The following is a 21961-nucleotide window of genomic DNA, read 5'->3' as shown; positions in this document are numbered from 1 at the left end:
GAAAGCTATAGGACAATGATCCCATTGGAATCTCTCTAAGGACTGCTGGATGCTTTCTATATCCTCTCTCTTGCTCCTGCATCTCTATTTTGGTACAGGTTGAACCTCTCTAATCTGGAACACTCTCCACTCTGTAATCATGGGTGTGGCCAAGTTTCCCTTGGTCCCACAAAGTTTGTCTACAGCCACCAGTCCTGGCTCTCAGTGTTCTGTGCTCTTATTTACCCCTGACTGTCTTCTAGGAGTCCAGTAAGCTGTGGAAGTGTTGGTAATGTGCTGGAAAATATTTACCTCTCATCACTCAGTAAATTATCTCGTCCAGCACCAGTCAGGTCCCAAGAGAAGTTCAACCTGCATGGGCCCACTGGTCTCTACAGCTGACAGAGCATTTCATCTCCAACATAAGCACATACGCCAACTCCTTCTGCCAGCCTTTCAGACTGAAGGTTCTTGTTCTAAAGGTCTCCATATAACTTACCTTCTTCACAGAGCTCCTGCCTACTATTCCTCCTGTACTCCCAGGGTCTCGCTCACAGGATAGATTCGTCCAGCTATCCTTGGCACCTCTTTACATTCAGTGGCCAGAACCAGCTTCACCTTCTCAAAACTGGCAGTCTCCTGCTTCATGTGTTCCTGCTGTTCAGTGAGCTCATTGACTGCCTTTGTACAGCTCCATTCTATTCCCAGGATCTGTCTGTCAAAAGCCTTCAACCCTGTGATTTATTTCACCCAGAGAGTGTTCATCTGATTCTGCAGATTGTAGGAGTGACTGATGCTCAACCAGAGTGCTGCCTCAGTTCTAAAACACCATAGGTACATTCCCCCTCTTCTGGTCCCCCAGGAGAGAGACTAGAAGTGGGATCTTGCTCTCAGAAAGAGCTGCTCAAGCTTCAAGACTGCTTTTTCCATTTTTCCTCAGGCCTCTGTCCTGTTCCCTTCTCTAGCACAAGATTGTCAATTATGAGGAGCTACCAAATTACAGTTGTTATTGGGACAATGAATTCTTGCACAACCCATTTCCCTGAAATGGAAACAAATAGGCCCTGGGATTCATGAATATACTTGTTTAACCTCAAACACACTGGTTTGCTGAAGACAGAAAGCCTGATGTCACGGAAGCATATCTTTGTTTCCAGAGCTTTGAACTATAATCCAAGCATCTGAATCGGTAAAGAAAATTGAAAAGAACATTTATATAAAATAAATGTAGTACGTCACTTATTTTTCTATATTCCCTTTGCCATTTCAAAACCTGATGTATGATTACATTTCCTCTTATTAATACAATCTGTACTTCTCTGTTACTTGGTAATTCTTTGTTGGAAGCACACTGCTCTGTACACTCTTTGACTCAGACCTTTTTTGCTTGAACCCACTACTCAAGCTCCTAGTCTGCCATCCTTGAGCATCTAGAGCCCGGCAGGAAAACCTGGAGTGGCGTAGCCAGTTAGTAACTTATCCCTATTTTTGCAGCTTAGCAGCCAGTTGCGATGCTGTTGAGCAATGGGTTGTAGCGACAGCAGCTACCCACAGCTCATTCCAAATCTGATTCTAAGACTTTGCCTACACTGCCACTCAAGTTGATCCAATTTACATTCCTTGGATTAATAAAAAACCCACCCCACCAAGTGACTTTACCTGCATTAATTTAACTCAGTATCTACACTGTGCTACCTTTTTGAAAAATGCTCTCCTCTTGACATAGCTTCTGCCACTAGCTGAGGTGAATTAATTACATTGACTGGAGAGCACTCGCCTGTTGACTTATCGCATCTTCATAAGAACTGCTAAATTAACACTGCTGCATTGATTGCAGCAGTGCTAATTTAGTGCAGCAGTAAAAACAAGACCTAAGATGTAGATGAGGCAGACAGTGTAAGTCAGCTGTAACTGTGGTGTCTCCAACCCACCTCCTTGTAAAAGGAGCCTAAGTCACACGCTGGACTCACTGATTTAAAACAAACACTAAGTATTTTCTTGAAAAGGACAAACTATATAACACAAATTGTGTACATTCTGCCTTGGAAAACAATTCATCAGAATAAGGCACTAGTATTAAGTTTGAGGAAACAAATCTTTGAGTAACAATGGAGTATGAGTCATAGGACTGAATTTCTGTACAGTGCACACCACCATTGGCAGGCACGCAAAGACAACAGACAACTGTATCCATGTTCACCTACAAGACTTTGGAAAATCAGGTCCATTTTTAAAAATCCCTACATTTAAATAATGCTTTACTGATATGCCTCTATTAACACGTACCAGCAACTGACAAAATGTCATTTACCTAAAACAGCAAAACTCACAATAAATTTAAAATAATAAGCACTAGGCTCTTTTTCTTTGCTTTCTGCTGTTCTCTTAGTTTAAGGCTCTAGCCATTTGTCTCCCCCCCCACACTCCCAGGACCCTGAGGCCTAGAAACTCTCTCATTATTTTATATAGAAACTGATATTCTTAAATATCCACATGAATCCAGAAGCAGAGGCTTTAAGTAAACCATTGAATATCACAAGATCCACAAGAAAAATCACAAGAGGAGGGAACTACGTAGATATTACCTGTGTGGATGCGGCTATGCCTCTCCAACTGACTTGGTTTAGCAAAAGCCTTTTCACAAGTATCACATTTAAACACTCTTGGCTTCTGGGAACTTAGTGAAGGTCCACCCTGATGGGTTTGTATGTGCTCCTAATCAAAACATGGAAAATGAAATGGTTTTATAGATTCATTTCTTAAGCAAACTGATTTATATTTTTGGACCAACAGCACAGAGTCTTAGTCATTAACAAAAATGTGTGAGGAAGATAGAAGCTGACATTCTTTTCTTTTAAAATGACAGAGGTCATTATCGAAATGAAATCTGAGCAATGGTTGAGCGATGTAAAATTTTCCTTGTCATTCCATACAACTACTTTTGTTAACATAGTTAACAGACAAAGCTTTTTTTCTGGCATTGGACAGGTCTTCTCACACCTAAAAGGCATATTTTTCAACAAATGAGATTTTAGTCTTCAACATTTGATTCAGTGTAATTATTAACTGTGTTTATAATAAGTGTTTCTGAAATGCTCTGCAAACAGCAGAATTTTTCACTGCCTTGGGTGTTAATTGAACACTATAAATCTGGCATCATCTTGTATAAATTAGACAGCTGAAGCACAACAGAAACATCTATTTGTGTGATGCTGTTCATGAAAATTGTTTCTTTGCTTTCTTCAACCAAATCCTTTTTTGACCTCTAGAACCCACAAAAGGGTTTCTAACACAAGCAGCTTCTGCAATTATTTCAGTGTCCAATATAATGTCAAATTCTGCCCTCTGATGCAAGCCAACAAAGCTTTATAGGACAGTTTTTAAGGATTCCTTTTTCCATAGTGATATTATTCCATGTAGCTCATCCTTTTAATTCTTCCTGTAGGTGCATGGCATGCAGGCATGATAAATAACATCAGGAATAATAAATTTAAGATGATTAAATCATTTTGCACACCTCAAATTACATAATCAGCTAAATATGACTACTACTATCTCTAAGACATGCAATACTTAAGCTCCTGCTCTAAAAACAGAAGAAGCCTATTAAATAGCATCTTCAGGACTTCTGCACATTGTAGAGAATAGTCAGGTGTTCTGCAGAATTTGGATATCTTAAACTTTTCGCTAAACAATTACACCCATTTTGCTATGCCCACTGTACTCTGACACCAGACGAACTCTTCCAAAACAAATTTGATTCATAAATTGCTAAAATGGGAAGAAGGATACTGACAAATTACAGATGTTCAAAGAGCGACAAGAATGATTAGAGGTTTAGAAAAAGTCTTTCAGTAACAGACTCAAGGAGCTCAAAGAGAAGATTAAGAAGCAACTTAATGGACAGTCTATATGTAATTAAGTGAAGAAAAAATATTTAATACAGTAAAACCTTGATTCACGTGGAGGTTGCATTCTGGGCAACTTCCATGTAAATCGGTGGTGGTGGGGTTGGAGAGATTCCCAGAATTCCCCTGGTTGGGGGATGCAGGAGGCTGAAGCCTCTGCTCCAGCCAGCGGTTCCAGCTCCCCCTACAGGCAGGTAGGGGTCGGGTTAGGGTCTCCAGCCACCAGCCATGCAGAGTAGCCATGGTGCCCCTACAGGACCGCAGATGCGGTGCAGCTTGACCCAGGGGCTGCTTGGGTGGCGGTAGCTCCAGCCACAGCACTGGAGCCCTGGGCAGCTCCAGCTGTGGCGTGGCTTGGTCCCAGGCAGCATCAGCCGTGCCTGTCCCTCTTGGCCCTGATGTTGCAGTGGTGGGCAGCCGCAAGGCAGGAGCTACCTCCTACCTGCCGGCAGCATGAGGTAAGCAGTAACATGGAATACAAGAAAGTAGGCTCCCCCCGGACTCGATTCACTTGAATATAAAAATGTGTACGTCAATCCGCGCAAAGCGCGGGGGGGGTGGTCCTACTGTAATGGTATTCTTCGTAGTCTGGCAGACCAAAGTGTAACATGATCCAATAGCTACAAGTTGAAGCTACACAAACTCAGAATACATTTTAACAGTGAGCATAATTAACAACGGAGCAATTTAGTAAGGGTCATAATGGATTCTCCATCACTAAACATTTCTAAATCAAGATTAGATTTTTTTTTTCCCCTAAAATACATGCTCTTTTGATTATGTTGGGGGCATTTTGGATCATGTTATGGAGGAGGACAGTTTAGATGATCACAATGGAACTTTCTGGCTTTGGAATCTACCAATCCATGAAATCAATTTCCCTTGCGTAACAATGCATGGAACATTTATAACTGGACTAAACCTTAGTGGAATTAACTAGTGAAGATTCTTTTTAGCAGGACAAATAAAAACACATCACACAAAATATTTTAATTCCCAGTCCATACAACCTTAATTATTTCCAACTCTATGACTTCTGAGCAGTGAGCAAGAAGAATGACCATTACAAAGAAACAATAAAAAAAAAAATGTCAAATATAAATAGCCCCAACTAACTATTATCGGTTAGCCTCCCTGACAAAAGTAGACAATTAGGGGTATACACCAACTTCATATTTCTCTCTCTCTCTCTCTTTGGAGTGTACAGGGAATTTCTACAATCAAGATGCTGATATTTACCTAAATGAAATGGATGTGATCTACTTCTGATATCGTTCAAAAAGTACGGTATGAGGTGGCTGTGTTTCAATGGGACAATAAATCTACTTATGGTATCCCCAAAATCTTGTTTTCTTAATTGAAATACTATTCTGTTCTGAGGTCTCTCTCTTCTAGCCTTTTGATGTGAAAGACTTATTAAAATCTATTTTATTGTTATCTGTTGGACTGTTTCTAGCATTTTATTTTCAGAAACAATCACCCTCCTTTCCCCTACCCATGGGCTGTGTCTACACGGGCACAAATCTTCAAAATAGCCATATTTCAAAGATTACTCATGAGGCGCTGAATTGAATATTCAGCTCCTCATTAGCGTTAGGACGCTTCCAGCTGTGGCGCTTTGAAAGCCCCGCTTTTGAAAGTGTGCGGATCGGCGTGGCTACACAGGGGTCCTTTTCAAAAGGACCCACCCCTTTTGAAATCGCCTTATTCCGATCAGTGATCAGGATCAGGAGATTTCGAAAGGTGCGGGTCCTTTCGAAAAGGACCCCCATGTAGCTGTGCCAAGCCGTGAAATTTCGAAAGCGGGGCTTTCGAAGCGCCGCATCCGGAAGCGTCCTAACGCCAATGAGGTGCTGAATATTCAATTCAGCGCCTCATTAGTAATCTCCGAAATGGCCATTAGCATGGCTATTTCAAAGATTTGTGCCCGTGTAGACACACCCACGCAGTTACGCTACCACTGTAGTGTTGTCCAATTGACCATCTCCCCCAACCACACACACACAAAGCTGGTTGTGTGTGTGCGCCTCATTTTTTTTTTAATTTAAAGTTCCAAAGTCAAGCATAAATTTTTCATGATCTGGCCAATATAATTTCCTGGATAAATTGTTAAGACATGGGCTCCATAAATGTACAATCTCACACTGGCTTCAAACACTTTGAAATATGGCCTTGCGAAAGGTAACTATGCGCATTCTTCATTTCTTCCACCAGTCTTGTACACAGAACCACAGCGGAAACTCAGGACCCATTTGGTGACTCCTGTTCATGATACAATCATGTTCCTGAGAACTATTTAGGATTTCTTAGTTGCTATCCTGGAGATCTGACTCTTAACAGGAATGTCATCTACAACTAGCTAACAGATGGGTGCCTGACGACCTGACAATGACCTCCCTACTGGTTTTGAGAGAATCTTTGGAGTTAAGAGGTGAAATGGGAGTATTCTAAGCTGGCAGTGGTGTCTTTTCCATATGTAAATAGAGAAACTTGCAGTGAGGATGGCAAATGTGAACTTGCTGATATTTTTCACTGGCTCTGACAGTGGGAAATAGTCTACTGAAGAGAATGTAGCTGTTAATAATTCCCTTCTGAATCTGAATTTCTTCATAGCTGTTTTGATGTCTTTGGTCTAGTATCACACTCTTTCTGAAAACTTGCATGTTGAGTGGTAACAGAGAGATCGCTGTGCTAGTCTACATACTATCAGAACAACAGAGCCGTCCAGTAGCACTTTAAAGACTAACAAAATAATTAGGTGATGAGCTTTCGTGGGACAGACCCACTTCTTCATATCATAGCCACACCAGAAGCGACTCAATATTTAAGGCACAGAGAACCAAAAATAACAATCGAGGTTGACAAATCAGAAAAATATCCAGGTGAGCAAATCAGAGAGCAGAGGGGCAGAAGGAGGTGGGGGAGCCAAGAATTAGACAAAGCAAAGTATGCAAAAGAGGCCCTACAATGAGCTAGAAAATTCCCCTCCCGGTTGAAGCCACGTGTTAATGTGTCCAATTTGAATATAAGAGAGAGCTCAGCAGCCTCTCTTTCCAAACTCCTGAGGCTGCTGAACTCTCTCTTATATTCCAATTGGACACATTAACACGTGGCTTGAACAGGGATGGGAATTTTCTAGCTCATTATAGGGGATCTTTTGCATACTTTGCTTTATCTAATTCTTGACTCCCCACCACCCCCACCCGCTTCTGTCCCTCTGCTGTCTGATTTGCTCAGTGTGATAATATTTTTTTGATCTGGCAACCTTGATTACTATCTTTGGTTCTCTGTGCCTTAAATATTGAGTCTCCTCTGGCATGGCTATGATCTGAAGAAGTGGGTCTGTCCCACGAAAGCTCATCACCTAATAAATTATTTTGTTAGTCTTTAAAGTGCTATTGGGCTGCTTTTTTGTTTTGATAGTATATATTCTGGAATCTGTGTTTTTACCACAAAGTCACTGTAGAATCTTTCTAGAAATGGGACTGGTTTGTGTTTTTTTGTTTTGTTTTTTCTGTTTTTGTTTTTTGGGTCCCAAATCAAAGAAAATAAAGTTTTTATTTATTTATTTATTTGCCCCGGGGGGAGGGTGGGTAGAGGTAGATACTTACCATGGTTCAGAGCAGGGGACTGTTATGAAAAAGAGAGAGAAAAGTTTTAACTAACTGATGAATAAACTCACTGCCACACAGAATTTGTTTAATTGTTCAGGCTATCACACTTTATTGGAAGCACGAGAAGACTGCTTCCCAGGACCTGTACTGACATGCAGGGTTTTGTTTTGGGTTTTCTGGCCAGTTTCAATATGAGGAGGGCCTCCACTGCTTCTACTCCAGGCACTTACATCCAAGCATCTACTTCTTTTGGTAAAATTTGTGGAGAACAGTGTTAATGAACTACTTCCTGTAGCTGGAATGAAGTCTGTCCTTGTGGCTCTTGGAAGAATTTGGCAGTACCAAAATTACCCAAAATAGGATTGCATGACTTTTGGTAAAATTATCCTTAAGTAGTAGTACTCTTATAGAAGTGGAAGTATTCGCATATACCTCAGTCTGACAAGTGGAAGCATTACCTATCTCATACCTGTAATGAATGAGCCATGCTTGCTGATGAAAAAAATCTTGCTTTACCGGAATTTGACTAGAACTTTATTTAGAGGATACAGTTTTATGAAGATCATTCACGGATTAAGATACAAGTCTAGCAGACCTCACCCTTTGCCAAGGAAGATAGGGAGCATCAGAGATGAATTTTTGCTTTTTTTAGGGAAGTATATCTTTGTTTATCCAATCATATGTAGCAACAAATTGGAATAGCAAAGGAGCACTCTGAGAACAGTAATTAGAAAACTACCAAGTAAAGCAATATTTATTCCATCTTGCAAAGCCCAAATACTATCAGACTGCTTATTCTCTCCAAAAATTTTAAGACAATATTCACAAAATAATGAAGGGAAGAAAAAACACTTTGGAAAGTAGAAGCTGCCTGCAGTAGAGAATTGCTTTACAGAAAGATACATCTATTGCTGCAGAGACAGAGATTTTCTTTTTCACATGGAAATGCCTACATAATGAACCCCAATACCAAAGAGGAAAGACTGAGAAGATGACAAATATATAGAATTTATTTACATGACTAAAAATCCAGAGCAAAAAAATGAGTGAACATATTAACTGGTAATTAAGTTATTACCAAGTACCTTGAGATGTGTTGCCCGTTTGAAGGCTTTATTGCAAACATGGCAAACGTGAATTCTCTCCTTTCCATGAACCTCTTTACTGTGGTGCATTAACATTGTGGCTGAAGCAAAGGTTTGATTACATTCAAAACACTGGTGTACACGGCTCTCTTTTTCCACTTGATTGCTCTTAGTCAGATTAGAAGATACTTCAGCCACCTGTAACAATTTGTAAAACAATTATACTTTCAAAATTAGAATCTATAGGAACTAACTCATAATTTTCTTTATGTAAGAGACTGTAAAACCACATATTTCAGTACGGTGAAGAAAAATACTAAAATAGTGTCACTAAAACCTTACAAAATATATCAATTGTCTGCACGATAATTTCCTTTGATTTATGTTATGAGAAGGATATTTTCATATTCGTGATCCTCCTATATAATTAAATTCCTTTTCTTCTTTCTCTTTTTGCTGATGGTAATTTGATAACAAGCTGACAGAAAACTTGCTGTTAATATTTTAAAAATTCTTCAGAGGTAATCCACCCACAAGATTTAAACAAGTTTCATCTATATAGTGAAGTCTAAAGAATCTGCATTCTTTGATTACCAAAATCACTGAGGTTAGAGGAGGAGGGTCTCACAAGTGCTACCTTTTTAAAGCCTAAACCAGTAAACAGATTTACTAGGAAATACTCATTAAATGTATTCTATATTCTAACAGTGCTGTAATTATCAGAAAAATACATCAGATTTTTTCATCGTTAACCAAGAACCTGAATCTATGCTTTAAGTACAAAATTCAACACACTGAACTGTAAATCCATAGACTCCATAATAAGCTATTTTAGGAAAAGGTTAAAATGTATATGAAACCCAGCTTCAGGACAAACAGATCATTTTCACGTGATTAAAATAATGCTTTTAGACATAAAAACACACAAATAAACTACATCTACCTGATACGTTATTTCATCAGAGTTTGCAGATGCTGAATGTGGTGCATGGCTCACCAGTATGACTTGTGAGCCTGATCCGCTTTGGCTGGAAAGACTAGAATCTGTGAGCAAAGCAGGGAACTGCTGACCCTATGAAAATAAAATTATTCAAGTGATTGTATTTACAAGCATAGCCAATTGTCATTATTAATGAATAATCCTAAAACAATTATAAAATGGGATTAAGAGAAACTCTGTATACCACTCAAGACCACTCATTAAAAAGATTACTTCAAACATCAGTCTGAACACATCACTTTTAAAAAAAAATAGCTAATACTTTCAGGCTAATGGGGGTTAAATATGTATCTGAACAAACATATCAACTCTACTAATTCCACATACCTTGAAGTGTCACATCATCTGAAATTAAGCCACATAATGTATTACTTTTACTTGACGTTCATATTAGATATATCTTGTGTGAGTTATTTGTGAAGCCCACCATTTTTACTTAGACAATCAAGGTATTTTTCTCATCACTTAGCAGAATAAGTTTTGTTATGTGCACCAAGGCATTGGTGGATATGCACCACCAACAGAAACACATGCTATCCAATTGTGAGTAGCTGTAGAACTCTGCTAATCAGCTGGGCTGCAAGTTAATCTCCCCTGGGGGTGGCCGCTCAAGAACTCAGCTTACAGGGAACATTACTCATAACCCATACGCAAGTAGTGTTGAAGAGCCAGGTGGTCACGTGGTGCTAGCTTGCATTATTTTTTCTAGTTGTTAACTTTTATTGAAAAAGACAGTTACCATCTACAACATATACTCTCCTATTATGTTCCACAAAAGAAACTGCTGTAATTGCCATAGAAATTATGTGGTCACAAACAGAAGGACAACAGGTTCGCAGAAGTCACTGATAACTATTCACCAGCATTTTCGTAATTAAAATAAATATCTTATTTAAATGTTTAGATGTAAATTCATATTCACAAACACCTGCTTCAAGAGGAAAGTACCATTAGTACCAATAGTCAGTACATCACTATTTCACATTGGTGTTTCTCCTGTTAATTTAACTGGATGTGAAAGAGAAATGGTCCCTGAGATTTACTGTTAAAATTTCTAAAATGTGTTCTATTGTAGCTTATTTGTCTAATTTTAAGTGGAAATCAGTACTACAAACCTAGAGAAATCTCTCCTCTAGTGCAGTATTACAGACTAGCAGGAGCAAGGAGCATAGAGTTACACATCCTACAACGAACAGAAGGAGCAGTTTCTTACCTTACATAATTTGTTACTTTGAGACGATATAATGACTATCAACCACACTATAGTTATGCATACAACTGATACACACAAGCAGTCTGTACTAGGTATGAGGCTTGCATGTGCACTCTTATGCTCCAATATGAGAGGCTAAATGGAGGGAACATGACACTTTCTCAGTTCCTTTGCAATTGGAAGTCCTGTTGCAGATTACCCAGAAGAATACTGATGGAGGATTGATCGGGGGGACAGACTACTACACCATCTCAAAGAACCAGTTCTTTAAGATAGAATAGGAAAGAGTTATTATCAAGTAAGTGTGTGTCAGTGGGGATTGCACCGTAAGCGACTAACAAGCAGGCTCCTCCTTGGACAGAGAGAGTAAGGAGCCACAGATGCACGACTCGAAAGATATGGCTATGGAGGTGTTAAAGACGACACTTTACAGTCCCAGCTCGTGAAGGTATAAGCAGCACCATAGATGGCAATGCACGATTTAGGAAGTGCCAGTACACAGCCTACACAACCCTCTACATACTCAAGCAGTGCTTCTCCTCTCTGCATTGCTGTTTTTTTCCGGTCTCGTATCCAACTACCTCAGGATTTCCTCACCACAAAGGCTCTGGTAGTGGGGGCAGTACCAGGGAACAGCTCAGGCAGCTCTCTGCTGCTGGAGCCCCTCACTGCCATGGGTAGGTACACCTTGGAGTGTCAGGTCTGAGCACAACCTGCATTTTACTACACTGGTAGCTACACATGTAATACCTATATTCTACACACTGCCAAAGATTGAAATATTACTCTGTGTCTGCCCTGGTTGTCATGTCAGATACATAATTTTTAAAAAGGATCAGAGTTACTCTATGCACTGTTTTGAAAAATCTCTGAGATCAGCACATTTCTGAAGTAGGTCGACAAGGTTGCCTATGCTCTGTTCAGCAACGTTCCTTCTTATTTAGAGAAATTTCTCTGGCTTGTAACAAATGGAAGTGCACTTTGTGATCAACTTTGAGAGTCTGTGAAGATACTGCTTGATCTTTACATACACCCACTAAAGCCACAAAGAGACATACAGTGTGTTGAAGAGCTTAGTCCTGTCTAAATACTTACAAAATAGGTCTCTGGCGACATCCAAAATGCAAAGTTTCTTCTCTCTTGCAGAAAACGAGGGTGATGTTGAGGTGACTGCCAAGATGACCGACTGATTCTGATGAAAATTTGAGAATAGCTAAGGCATTAACTTGGGGAGTGGACACGTTAGGACCTTCTCCCTGTTAAAACGATTTGTACAATGGCCCAGCAAGAAGGGGTGGGATCTTTTTGACTTTCTATGCCAAGCTGATAGCACTAAGATGACAGTATTGATGGTAAGGTGCTATAATGAACATTTTAATAAATGGTCACAGGGAGGCTTCATGAGCCACAGGACGCCAACAACAGGAGTCAGGACAACAACAGCTGGGGCCTGACTAGCCCTATTGGATATTACAGTGCTGATGTATGTCCTGGGTTTGGGCCATGATAGCTCACAAGTGCCAAAGTTGATGATGGTACTAATATATTCTTGCACTGCAATATACAACTTGCCTCTCATTTTTCCTGCTGGAGAAGATTTATCTTCTTGTATTTCAGGCTCTCTCTACATGACAGAACACTGAGCTTTACATCAAAATCATGCCCAGTGTTCTGGGTGACCTGTTTTAATGTCTATGGTGGTGGAGCATGGAACAGCACTCATGTTGCCCACGAAAGGGAATCTAATGATCCAACCAGTGGACCAAATCTGGTTTTGACTCCTGGTTAACGCTACTCCAAGAACACTGTGCATATGCAAAGAAGAATGCTTGTGATGCTGACTAATTTATGCTCGTTACCATATGTATATACTAAGCATTAATACCCATATTAAGTATTATTAGTAAAAATTATATAGCCAACATTAGTCTGTACCTTTGAAATAAACCTGTTTCTTTGTGTCAAGTATGCCATCATGCCTTGAAATAACCAAAGTAAGTTCTGGCTTAAGTAAGTAGGAACACTGTCAATATCAGGACATATAATTGTTTCCTTATAGTAATAGAAAGGCAGTTACCCTCACAAACCTATTTATCCTAGTACAGGCTTAGGAGGTGTCTTCACATCTTCTAGTACCTGGAATGCATGTACCCATAATGAAGATAAAGGTACATCATGATCTAGAATGCATATTGTGTTCAGAACAAAGATAAAGAGCACGCAACTGTACCAGCAAAACAAGATAAAAAACTAATAAGATGAACCTAGCTTCTTTTAACTGGTAATCAAATAGGATATTAAAAGATTGCTTTACAAGTATAACTTTGGAGAGCATCTCTTTTGTGCAAGGTGAATGTAACATTGCTGTACAGGATTGCTCTTTTTGGAGACTGGTATCATATTGGTGTTGCACCATATTAATAAATCTGACTGCCAGTGGTTATTTGGTCTGTGGACCAACTAACCATAAAATTTATTGAGAATGGCATGATCTTCAATATCAAAAGTTTAGGTCCAATGCTGCAGTTCCCACCAGTGTAGATAATATCATTGCCAGTTGTTTACTTCACGCTGTCTTCCTTACTATGGTCCTGTCATTATTTGCCTCCTTCACGGAATTCTGGATGGTGCAAATCTGACTTGAGCCTACATATTCTGCATCTCACACCACTCTCAGCCAGTTCTAAGAGGTGGAACTTTAATCTTGTATCTCCTGACCTTTAAGATGACTAGAGAATGAAGGGCAAACTGAGCAGCTGCTGCTTGGATGAATTCTATACGTGTGTCTCTAAGAAGAATTAACTATGATAGGATGGACATGGCTTGATACCTATAGGCTTCAACTCCATCATCTTGAGACTGTGGTACAGAGGGATATGTCCTGGAAGGTGGCAGCAGGTGCAGAAGAGAATCTTGGCAAACAAACTCAATTTGGATAAGGATTATTCAGTTGAAAATTAAAGGATTAAAGCAGTTCTAAAGAGTTCCAGTAATCTGATTGAGGCTAGTTCATGCCAGCAAATGGGACTCAATTTGGGGCAACGGCAGTAAGATGAAGCTGGGGAAGAGTCACAATAACTACAGCCTTCACACGTTTCCTTGGGAACACATTGCAGCATAATGTATATTTACAGTAACTGTTAGCCAAAAAATCATGTTGCGCACAAGGCACATGCACACCTATAATAGGAAGTATATTAGCAAATAGTCAAATACATGTTTGTGATCAGGCTAATCTTCCATCCAAACACATTAAAACAATAAATGACACAGAAAAATATTAGTTACGTGAGAACTACTGTGGAAAGACTGAGGTTTCTGAAGTGAAAGTTTTGGGGTGGTCTAGCTTCTTGTTCTCCAATCAGTTCTAGCAGTACTTATTACATATACAGGGAATTTCTCTGAAATAAGTAGTTTTTTTCCCCCAAAATAGTAGGAACTAAGTGTGCCCACTGCAAAAATATTTCTCCCAAATATCCATGATGTTTAGCTGCAGCACCATATAAGAAGTCTTGTAATGGTTCTCAGGCGGTCTATTAACAGCAAAAATGTCCGTCCCATTTGTTTACTGTGCATAAGTGATAAGGATTACCTTCTGAAAAAGGTAATCAGACTCCCCAGTCCCTTGACATTATACTACAGATCTACCAGAAGAACAGAGAATAATTGCACTAACCTGTGATGTGATATTAAGTGTAACTGCATCAAGACCACTAGACAACATGCCCTGAGTATCAGCCAAGGTCAAAGTGACACTACCATCTCCTCCAACTCCTGATGAAGACATTACTAAGTTCTGAGCAGAAACTGTGGACTGAGACATGGGTGGCACTGAAGGAAGATTTCCACTTGATGTATTAAGTTCTGCTAAAAATAAAATATGCACAACATTAAAAAAGGAAACTTAAGCATTAATTCTAACTATGGCTCTACCTTATTTTAGGTTAATAATTTATGTGATAATTTCTTCCTTACTAATACTTTACTGAGACTCGGTGGCACTACTGCAGATCTTTTTCCTCTTTTAGTGAGACAGATGACAAATGACAGGGAAAAAATGACTCTCTTATAACTTGACCTTGCCAGCATAAAGCATCATAAAGGTCTATACATGACAGTCTTGCAATATGATGCACAGACATGTGTATAATTGAAGACAAGTTTCCAATGATAAGTAACACTAAGGAAAACCCTCCCACAGGAGAACAATTTGTCCTCATCTGTTCACCCACAGAATTCAGGAAGACACCTCCTCTTGGAAAAATCTACTATGTCAGAAGCCAAGATGAAAGCAATATTTAAAGAAACCAAAAGTTAGAGAACTCCACCACAAAACAAAAACCAAATTAAAGTGACCCTATATTAGAATAACAGGAGAAGTGCTCATGTGGAGCATGTACATCACCAACTGACGGAGAGGAGTATGAACCTGAATCATCACTATAATTACCAGTTAATGTCAACTGACTTAAGATTGTAGAGTAGTCAGCTCCCAGAGAGGCTGTCAAGGACTTACTACTGTCCAAATAATAAGCTAAAGTTTTCCTAACTAATCCTCTCTAATCTGATGGAATGTAAGGTGTGAAATTGGCTGATGGTTAACTTGAACAATATGGAAGCCACAAACAACTGTGGCTAGGAACCACTATCTTCTTCAAAGATAAATCTCTAATTCACCAACCCTTTGTGCAGAAGTAATTGCCATTAGAAAAACATTTTAATGGAAAAATTCAAAAGCATACAGGAAGCTAGTCCTTCTGAGGGAGATTTCATTAGAAAATTCAGAACTAAGTTCAAGCATCATGTTGACACTTGGGAAGACAGCTGTTAAAACAGACATATCTTGAGGCTGAAGGATGAACAAATACTGAACCTTCTATAGGAGAATTTAATTCTGCGATGGCTGCTAGGTGGACCTGAACAGAGCTTAATGAGATACCTTCTTTCTTCAGAATGAACAAGTATTCCAAACTGTCCAAGACGAAGAATCAACAGGAGAGAGGTGAAGTGAAGTAGAGCAATGGTAAAATTGCTCTCATTTCTCAAGATAATCAGTAGACTACTTTGTGATGTTCAAAAAGATTTGTTGATCCTCTGGAACAGGAGAATCCTAATCCCAAAAGCCACCTAGGGACCAAGCCTTGAGCCAGAGAGCGTCCAAGCTAGGAGGACAAATGTTCCCTAAATCCAGAATGAGGGCTGGGTGGGAGGAGACACAAGGAAGACAAGAAAACCATGTGTGTCTGGGTCAGGTTTGTGCAATCAAAATTACCATGGATTTGACTTATTTTATTTTGAAACCCTGAGGATTAGAAGGATTGGAAGGAAAGGCATATAGGAGACTCTTCAAGCAGGAAAGTAAACGGGCATATTCAGAGAATGGTGACAGAGACCTCTTTTCAAACAGAATTTTGTACATTTGCGATCAACAGTGCTGGTGAAAAGGTCTATGTATGGAAGATGCCAGGTAATGAAAATCTGCTTTAGCATGGATTTCTGCACTTCCCACTCCTGATCTGAAGTGAAATATTGCATGTGGTCATGAACAGTGGTGTTTTGGCAGCTGAAAAGTAACCTGTTATGATAAGTATATGGTGGTTTAAGAGGATATAAGACAATACTCTGAATATTCTGAGCACAGGGAAGGAGATCCCAGCCCCTTGTTGATTTATGTTGTACGTAGTGGCCCTCTTGTCTGTTATTAGACAAACAACATGAGCTTCTATCATGCTGGTAAGCATACTGTATTGCAGTGAGCTCCACAAAACTGATATTTAAGAGGGGTCAGCCACCCCTGGCATATGTGCCAAGAGTGGCATGTGAGATGATTTTCCAAGACGTGAGAGGCGGGAGCTCAGCCCCACCCCTCCTCCCCCAGGCAGCTGGGAACTTGCTCAAAGCCATGCTGTCTCTGGATTAGCAAAAGACCAGCTAATTCTACCAACCACCACCTAAACAGTAAAGCTCTGCATCTTTATTATTGATGAAGCTGTTGTAAGTAGGACTAAATAGTATCACTGTCACTCTGACTGTACATACAGGTCAAAAGGTCAAATTTTGGCACTCCGTCCCAGAAAGGTTGCTGACCCCTGATATAGAGAGTAAACTCATGGGCAGACTATCTGCATGGGATAACATGGTCCTGCAAATGAGTTTCCCATCCTCAGAAGAAAGCATTCCAAATTACTCTGACAGTAGAGGGTGGATAACTGAAGGAAATCCCAGAGCATACCTCATCTGGATTCTTCAGCCATTCAAGAGAGCCTAGCACATGACTTGGAGTAAAGGGCAACTTGTACAAACTCTCTCTCTCTCTCTAGGGGTATAAATTATCCTGAGTCAGGCTTTGAAGCAGGATATATCTAAGATGATGTGTAACAAGACAATAGTTACACACCATCACATGCTCAAAGAGCTGCAAACATAATCTAGCAATCATGTGGAGGGGCTCATTTAGACTTGTGCAATTAAGCATATCAAACCAAGTAAACTGTCCTCTGGTAAGTAGGCTCTGGATATCATGGCACTGAATGTGGGATGAACTCCATCCACATTAGAGGCATAACTCTGCAGTACTAAAGTACAGGTAAAACAAGTGGAAGAGAGCCATATCATTCTCCACAGGAGTTTGAACTTCAATACAGGAACAACCCTTGAAAAATTAACTATTGAAATAGGGGAAACAAATTACTCCCTGTTGGCAAAGCTGAAAGTCAACTATCATAACAACTAGGGTCCTATCAAATTAACAGCTGTGCAACGTGTCATGGGCTGCGAAATGTGGTATCCTCCCATGAAATCTGTCCTTTTCTATGTTTTTACATCTGCAATACAGATTTCACAGGGTGAGACCAGCATTTCTCAGACTGGAGGTCCAAAAAGGTAGCTGCAGGGGGATTACAAGGTTATTTTAGAAGGGTCACAGTATTGCCTCTCTTAGATTCTGTGCTGCCTTCAGAGCTGATTAACTGGAGAGCAGCAGTGTAGTGGCAGTTGCTAACTAAGGGTCCAGCTCTACAGGTAGCTGTGCAGAAGTAAGAGTGGAGGGAGCCTACCATTCCATCCTTACTGGTGCATTGCTGCTGCTGGTGGTAGCTCTGCCTTCAGAGATGGATTCCTGAGCAGCAGCCACCACTCTGCCAGCAGCTGTGCAGATGTAAGAGTAGCAATATTCTACAATTACAGAACCACGAAATTTCGGATTTAAATATCTGATATCATGAGATTTACCATTTTAAAAATCCTGTGGTCAGGAAATTGACCACTATGGAATTTGGTAGGACCATAATCATAACTTTTGTAAACACACTTGGTGCAGAGCAGAAGGGCATCAAAGTAGAACTCAATACTGATAGAGGTCCTGATCTATGATGAAGTGTAGGGCTTTCTTGGGAGAGGCTTGTATTGTGACATGAAAGTCCATGTCTTGAAGCTCAGGGGCCATAAAACAGTCTCCTGATTCTAGGGATGGCATGATAGCAACAAGTGTTAATATCTTGGATCACTGTATCTTGATGAAGATAAGTTATCAGAGAGGTGGCTGAGTTAGTCTGTATCTTCAAAAACAACACAAAGTCCTGTGGCACCTTACAGACAAACAGATATTTTGGAGCATAAGCTTTCATGGGCAAAGACCTGCTTCATCAGATAGCATCTTTGTCAAAAACAACAAGAAGCCGTGTGGCACCTTATAGACTAACAGATATTTTGGAGCATAAGCTTTCGTCGGCAAAGACCCTATCTGATGAAGTGGGTCTTTGCCCATGAAAGCTTATGCTCCAAAATATCCGTTAGTCTATAAGGTGCCACATGGCTTCTTGTTGTTCTTGATGAAGATGTTCAGCATGTGGCTGGATAGAATTGGCTACAACCTCCCTTATCTTTGGAAACCAGAAAGTACTTGGAATAGATCTCTTCCTCTATACTGAGTTGGAACCTATTCCAGGGCCCCTAAGTGGTAAAGAGAGAAACTTTCACCTCTGGAGAAATTCATGACAGGGACTCCCAAGGATAGGAATGGGAGGCGAGGCATACAAGAGAAAGGAGCTGCCCAATATTATAACCTATAAGAGCCATCTATCAGAAGAAATATACTCCCATAATGTTGAGGCACAGGGGACATGATCCCCAGAAGGTGGGAGAATATGCAGAATAGTACAGCAAATTTTACATCGTTGAGGTGTTTGTGACACTTGACCAAGGCATCAAAACAAACTCTCTGCTGGTGGTGACTGGTGCATCAATCCAGATGCAGCAGTTTAGAATTTCCTCCTTTGCTTTCAGGGTTTCCATGTGGGTGGCTCCAAGGCCCTGTGGCAGGCAAAGAGGACTACAACCATGAGACTTGACACGATTAGTGTTGCAGATATGGACTGAAGAGCACTTGCTAGCAGCAACAAGAGAGCATTGTAGAGCTGTTCTGAAGAGATGCTCTCCTCCAAATGTTGCCTGATATTGATCCCTTTATACTCCAAATGAATAGCTCCTATGACCAAATCATGTAACATGGCCCTTTTCATGAGGCACAGTCTTCAAAATGGTGTTGCCTGGGTCATTCATTCATTTCATGCATAAACTGAAAGTTAGGAGGTGAGTGGGAAAACAAAAATTCTGAACCACTAGCTGTGACCTCATTTAACTCAAGGGTCACAACTTAAAACTCCTGGTAAAGAGACTGCTTGAGCCTCTTCCGAAGCCTGTAAGGGCCATGAAGTCCCAAATATAGCAGATGTCTTAGAACTAAGCTCGTTCTGGAAAGCATTAGTAATCCTTTTGGTAGAAATCTTTCCCACCTGACTTGCTTATCAGCTGGAGGCTGATGGGGCAATAAGTCCAATGGGAAATTTGAATTGTGACCCCTTTTTATCACTGTTTTGCTCTGGCCACATGACAGGTTCCCTCCAATTTCACAGGAAACCTTTAACTACCTCAGCTACATTCCACTACCACCAGTTTTAGATACAGCCCCTTGCCCTCTGTCTTTGGTGGATAAACATTTCAGCTGATATAAAACATGAGTGAATCAAATGTAAAAAACAGACAAAATCTTGAGCACTGTAATCAGGGGACTAAACAAATTTAACATTCTAGATTTACTGAACTGTCCCTGCAACTATTTCTCCCAGAGAAAGTTATTAAATCAATTAGTGCACACCTGAGGTGTTCAGTGATGGACCCTGAGACAGAAGTTGATCATTGCTTATAGTTAATGTAGCACCAGTTGATTGATTGCTGATTGTTGGTGTTGTCAGTCGTAAACTCCCATTCAATTCATTACTTCCGGAAGAATTATGCTGAATAAGATCTTGACCTAAAGAGAAAAATACTTCTATGACATATGGAAACTCTGGAAGAGCAATTTTTTTTGCTAATATTCTTAGTACAAACAGTACAAAGACAAATAGTACAGCCAATCAAAAGGATTGATTCTGAGCTGCGTGGGGCAATATTAACTATGAAATTCTTTCCACATGCACTCTACTACCATAAGAATATTTTAAAAAGGAGAAGTGTTTTATTATAAAATAATGTAATTTAATATATGGAGGTACACATCTCTTAGAACTGGAAGGGACCTCAGGAGGTCACTGAGTCCAGTCTCCTGCCCTCTTGGCAGGACCAAGCACCATTCCCCTCTCCCTTTTTTTTTCCCTCCCAGATCCCTAAATGGCCCCCTCAAGGACTGAGCTTACAAGTCTGGGTTTAGCAAGCCAATGCTCAAACCACTGAACTATTCCTCCCCTCGAGGAAGGGATTCTAGATCAAAACCACAAGACAATTTCAGCTAAATGTGCAAGTTTCTACAATTTGCTAAAAACATAATTGAAAAAATCTATATTATAAAACTGATTTACAGAAGGGGATTTACTAGAAAATGAAGATACAGCTGAACATACAAAATTGATTTGCACAAAGATGTGAGGTACTGTGCAAACAATTTTTGGGTACACAACTACCGAGCTCACTAACATTTAGATATTCATGAGCAAACCTGAAGTCTCATTTAGTTGTGCCCATGAAAACGTACTGACGAGGCCATGAGACTAAGCATCTGGACTCAGAGCTTAATTGTTGAATATCTGCCCTGGGATAAAATGAGTACTAACCTGTTCTGTAACTGGTGTTATTTAAGATACAGTGCTCATGGATATTCCACTTCACATGTGGGTTCCCTGTCCATACTGCTGGAGACTCTTCCCTTAGTAAAAACAACGAGAAGTCCTGTGGTACCTTATAGACTAACAGATTTTTTGGAGCATAAACTTTTGTGGGCAAAGACCCACTTCCCTTAGTAACACCTATCATGGTAGCACGTGTCCAGTGCTGTTTCACACTGCTGTGCATGGTAAAAAGGTTGGAACTGTCCCTAAAAAGTTCCTTCTTACAGATTCAAACACAGAAGTGAATACTGGTGAGTGGGGTAAAGTGGAGTGTCATGGAATGTATACGTGCATGCATCTCAAAAGAACAACAATGAAAAAATGGGTTAATAAAGTTTTTCACTTCTTTGAGTAATTGCACATGTCCATTACACTTCAGGTAACTCTCCCACAGTTCAGTTTGGAAGCAGGAGCAGAATCTACCCGAACAATGATGGAAGCTTGTCATCATCTTTGGAAAGTTGATATTGCATAACGAGATGGAAAAGAATGCACCAATGACCAGGCTGCAGCTCTAGACATGTCTCATACAACCACAGATCTAGAAAAGCTGCTTGTGATGTCCTCAAGTACACCACCACTCTGCTTATCTGAGTTACCCTGGCAATATTGTAACACGCTGTTACCCATGAGGCACTTCACGATGAGTTTTTTCTAAGTTGAGACTGGAAGAGCCTTCAGCTTGTCTTCAAATACTACAATTACCTCTAAATGGTCTAGTCCTGTCCACATAAAAAGCTAATTAACCCCTGGAGTACACAGTCTCTGTTCATTCCTATGAGAATGGGATTTATGAAAGAAATCTGGTAAGTATACTGCCCACGTAACTGAAAGTGAGAATTATTTTAGACAGAATTTTCTTATGTGGCCTAAGTATATAGTGCCATTGCAAAGGACTGCATAAGGTAGGCAAGCTATCAGGACTTATAACTTTCCCACCCTTCTCACAGAGGTAACCACCATCAATAATAAACAGGTAAGCAGCAGCTCAAAGAGCAGACC

At 40.1% G+C, this 21961-nt stretch overlaps 1 protein-coding gene across 3 annotated transcripts in view; it reads right to left on the bottom strand.

Annotated features, from left to right (window-relative positions):
- The window catches only part of ZNF236 (zinc finger protein 236), a 178311-nt gene that overhangs the window by 11252 nt on the left and 145098 nt on the right, over positions 1-21961 (bottom strand). For 2 of the 3 annotated variants that reach the window (XM_074987533.1, XM_074987535.1), the window contains exons 27-31: positions 19954-20109; positions 14476-14666; positions 9530-9658; positions 8587-8784; positions 2565-2694 (exon numbers count right to left, since the gene is read on the bottom strand). In XM_074987533.1, the coding sequence (XP_074843634.1) occupies positions 2565-2694; positions 8587-8784; positions 9530-9658; positions 14476-14666; positions 19954-20109 (804 nt within the window). The remainder of the gene's footprint in view (positions 1-2564; positions 2695-8586; positions 8785-9529; positions 9659-14475; positions 14667-19953; positions 20110-21961) is intronic. The other variant, XM_074987534.1, reaches the window with a different exon arrangement.

The sequence above is a fragment of the Carettochelys insculpta genome, chromosome 2, assembly GCF_033958435.1.
Source record: "Carettochelys insculpta isolate YL-2023 chromosome 2, ASM3395843v1, whole genome shotgun sequence".
In the NCBI taxonomy this organism is placed as follows: Eukaryota; Metazoa; Chordata; order Testudines; family Carettochelyidae; genus Carettochelys; species Carettochelys insculpta.
The sequence above is the reverse complement of the archived record's forward strand: the minus strand, read 5'-3'. Positions and strand labels throughout refer to the sequence as shown.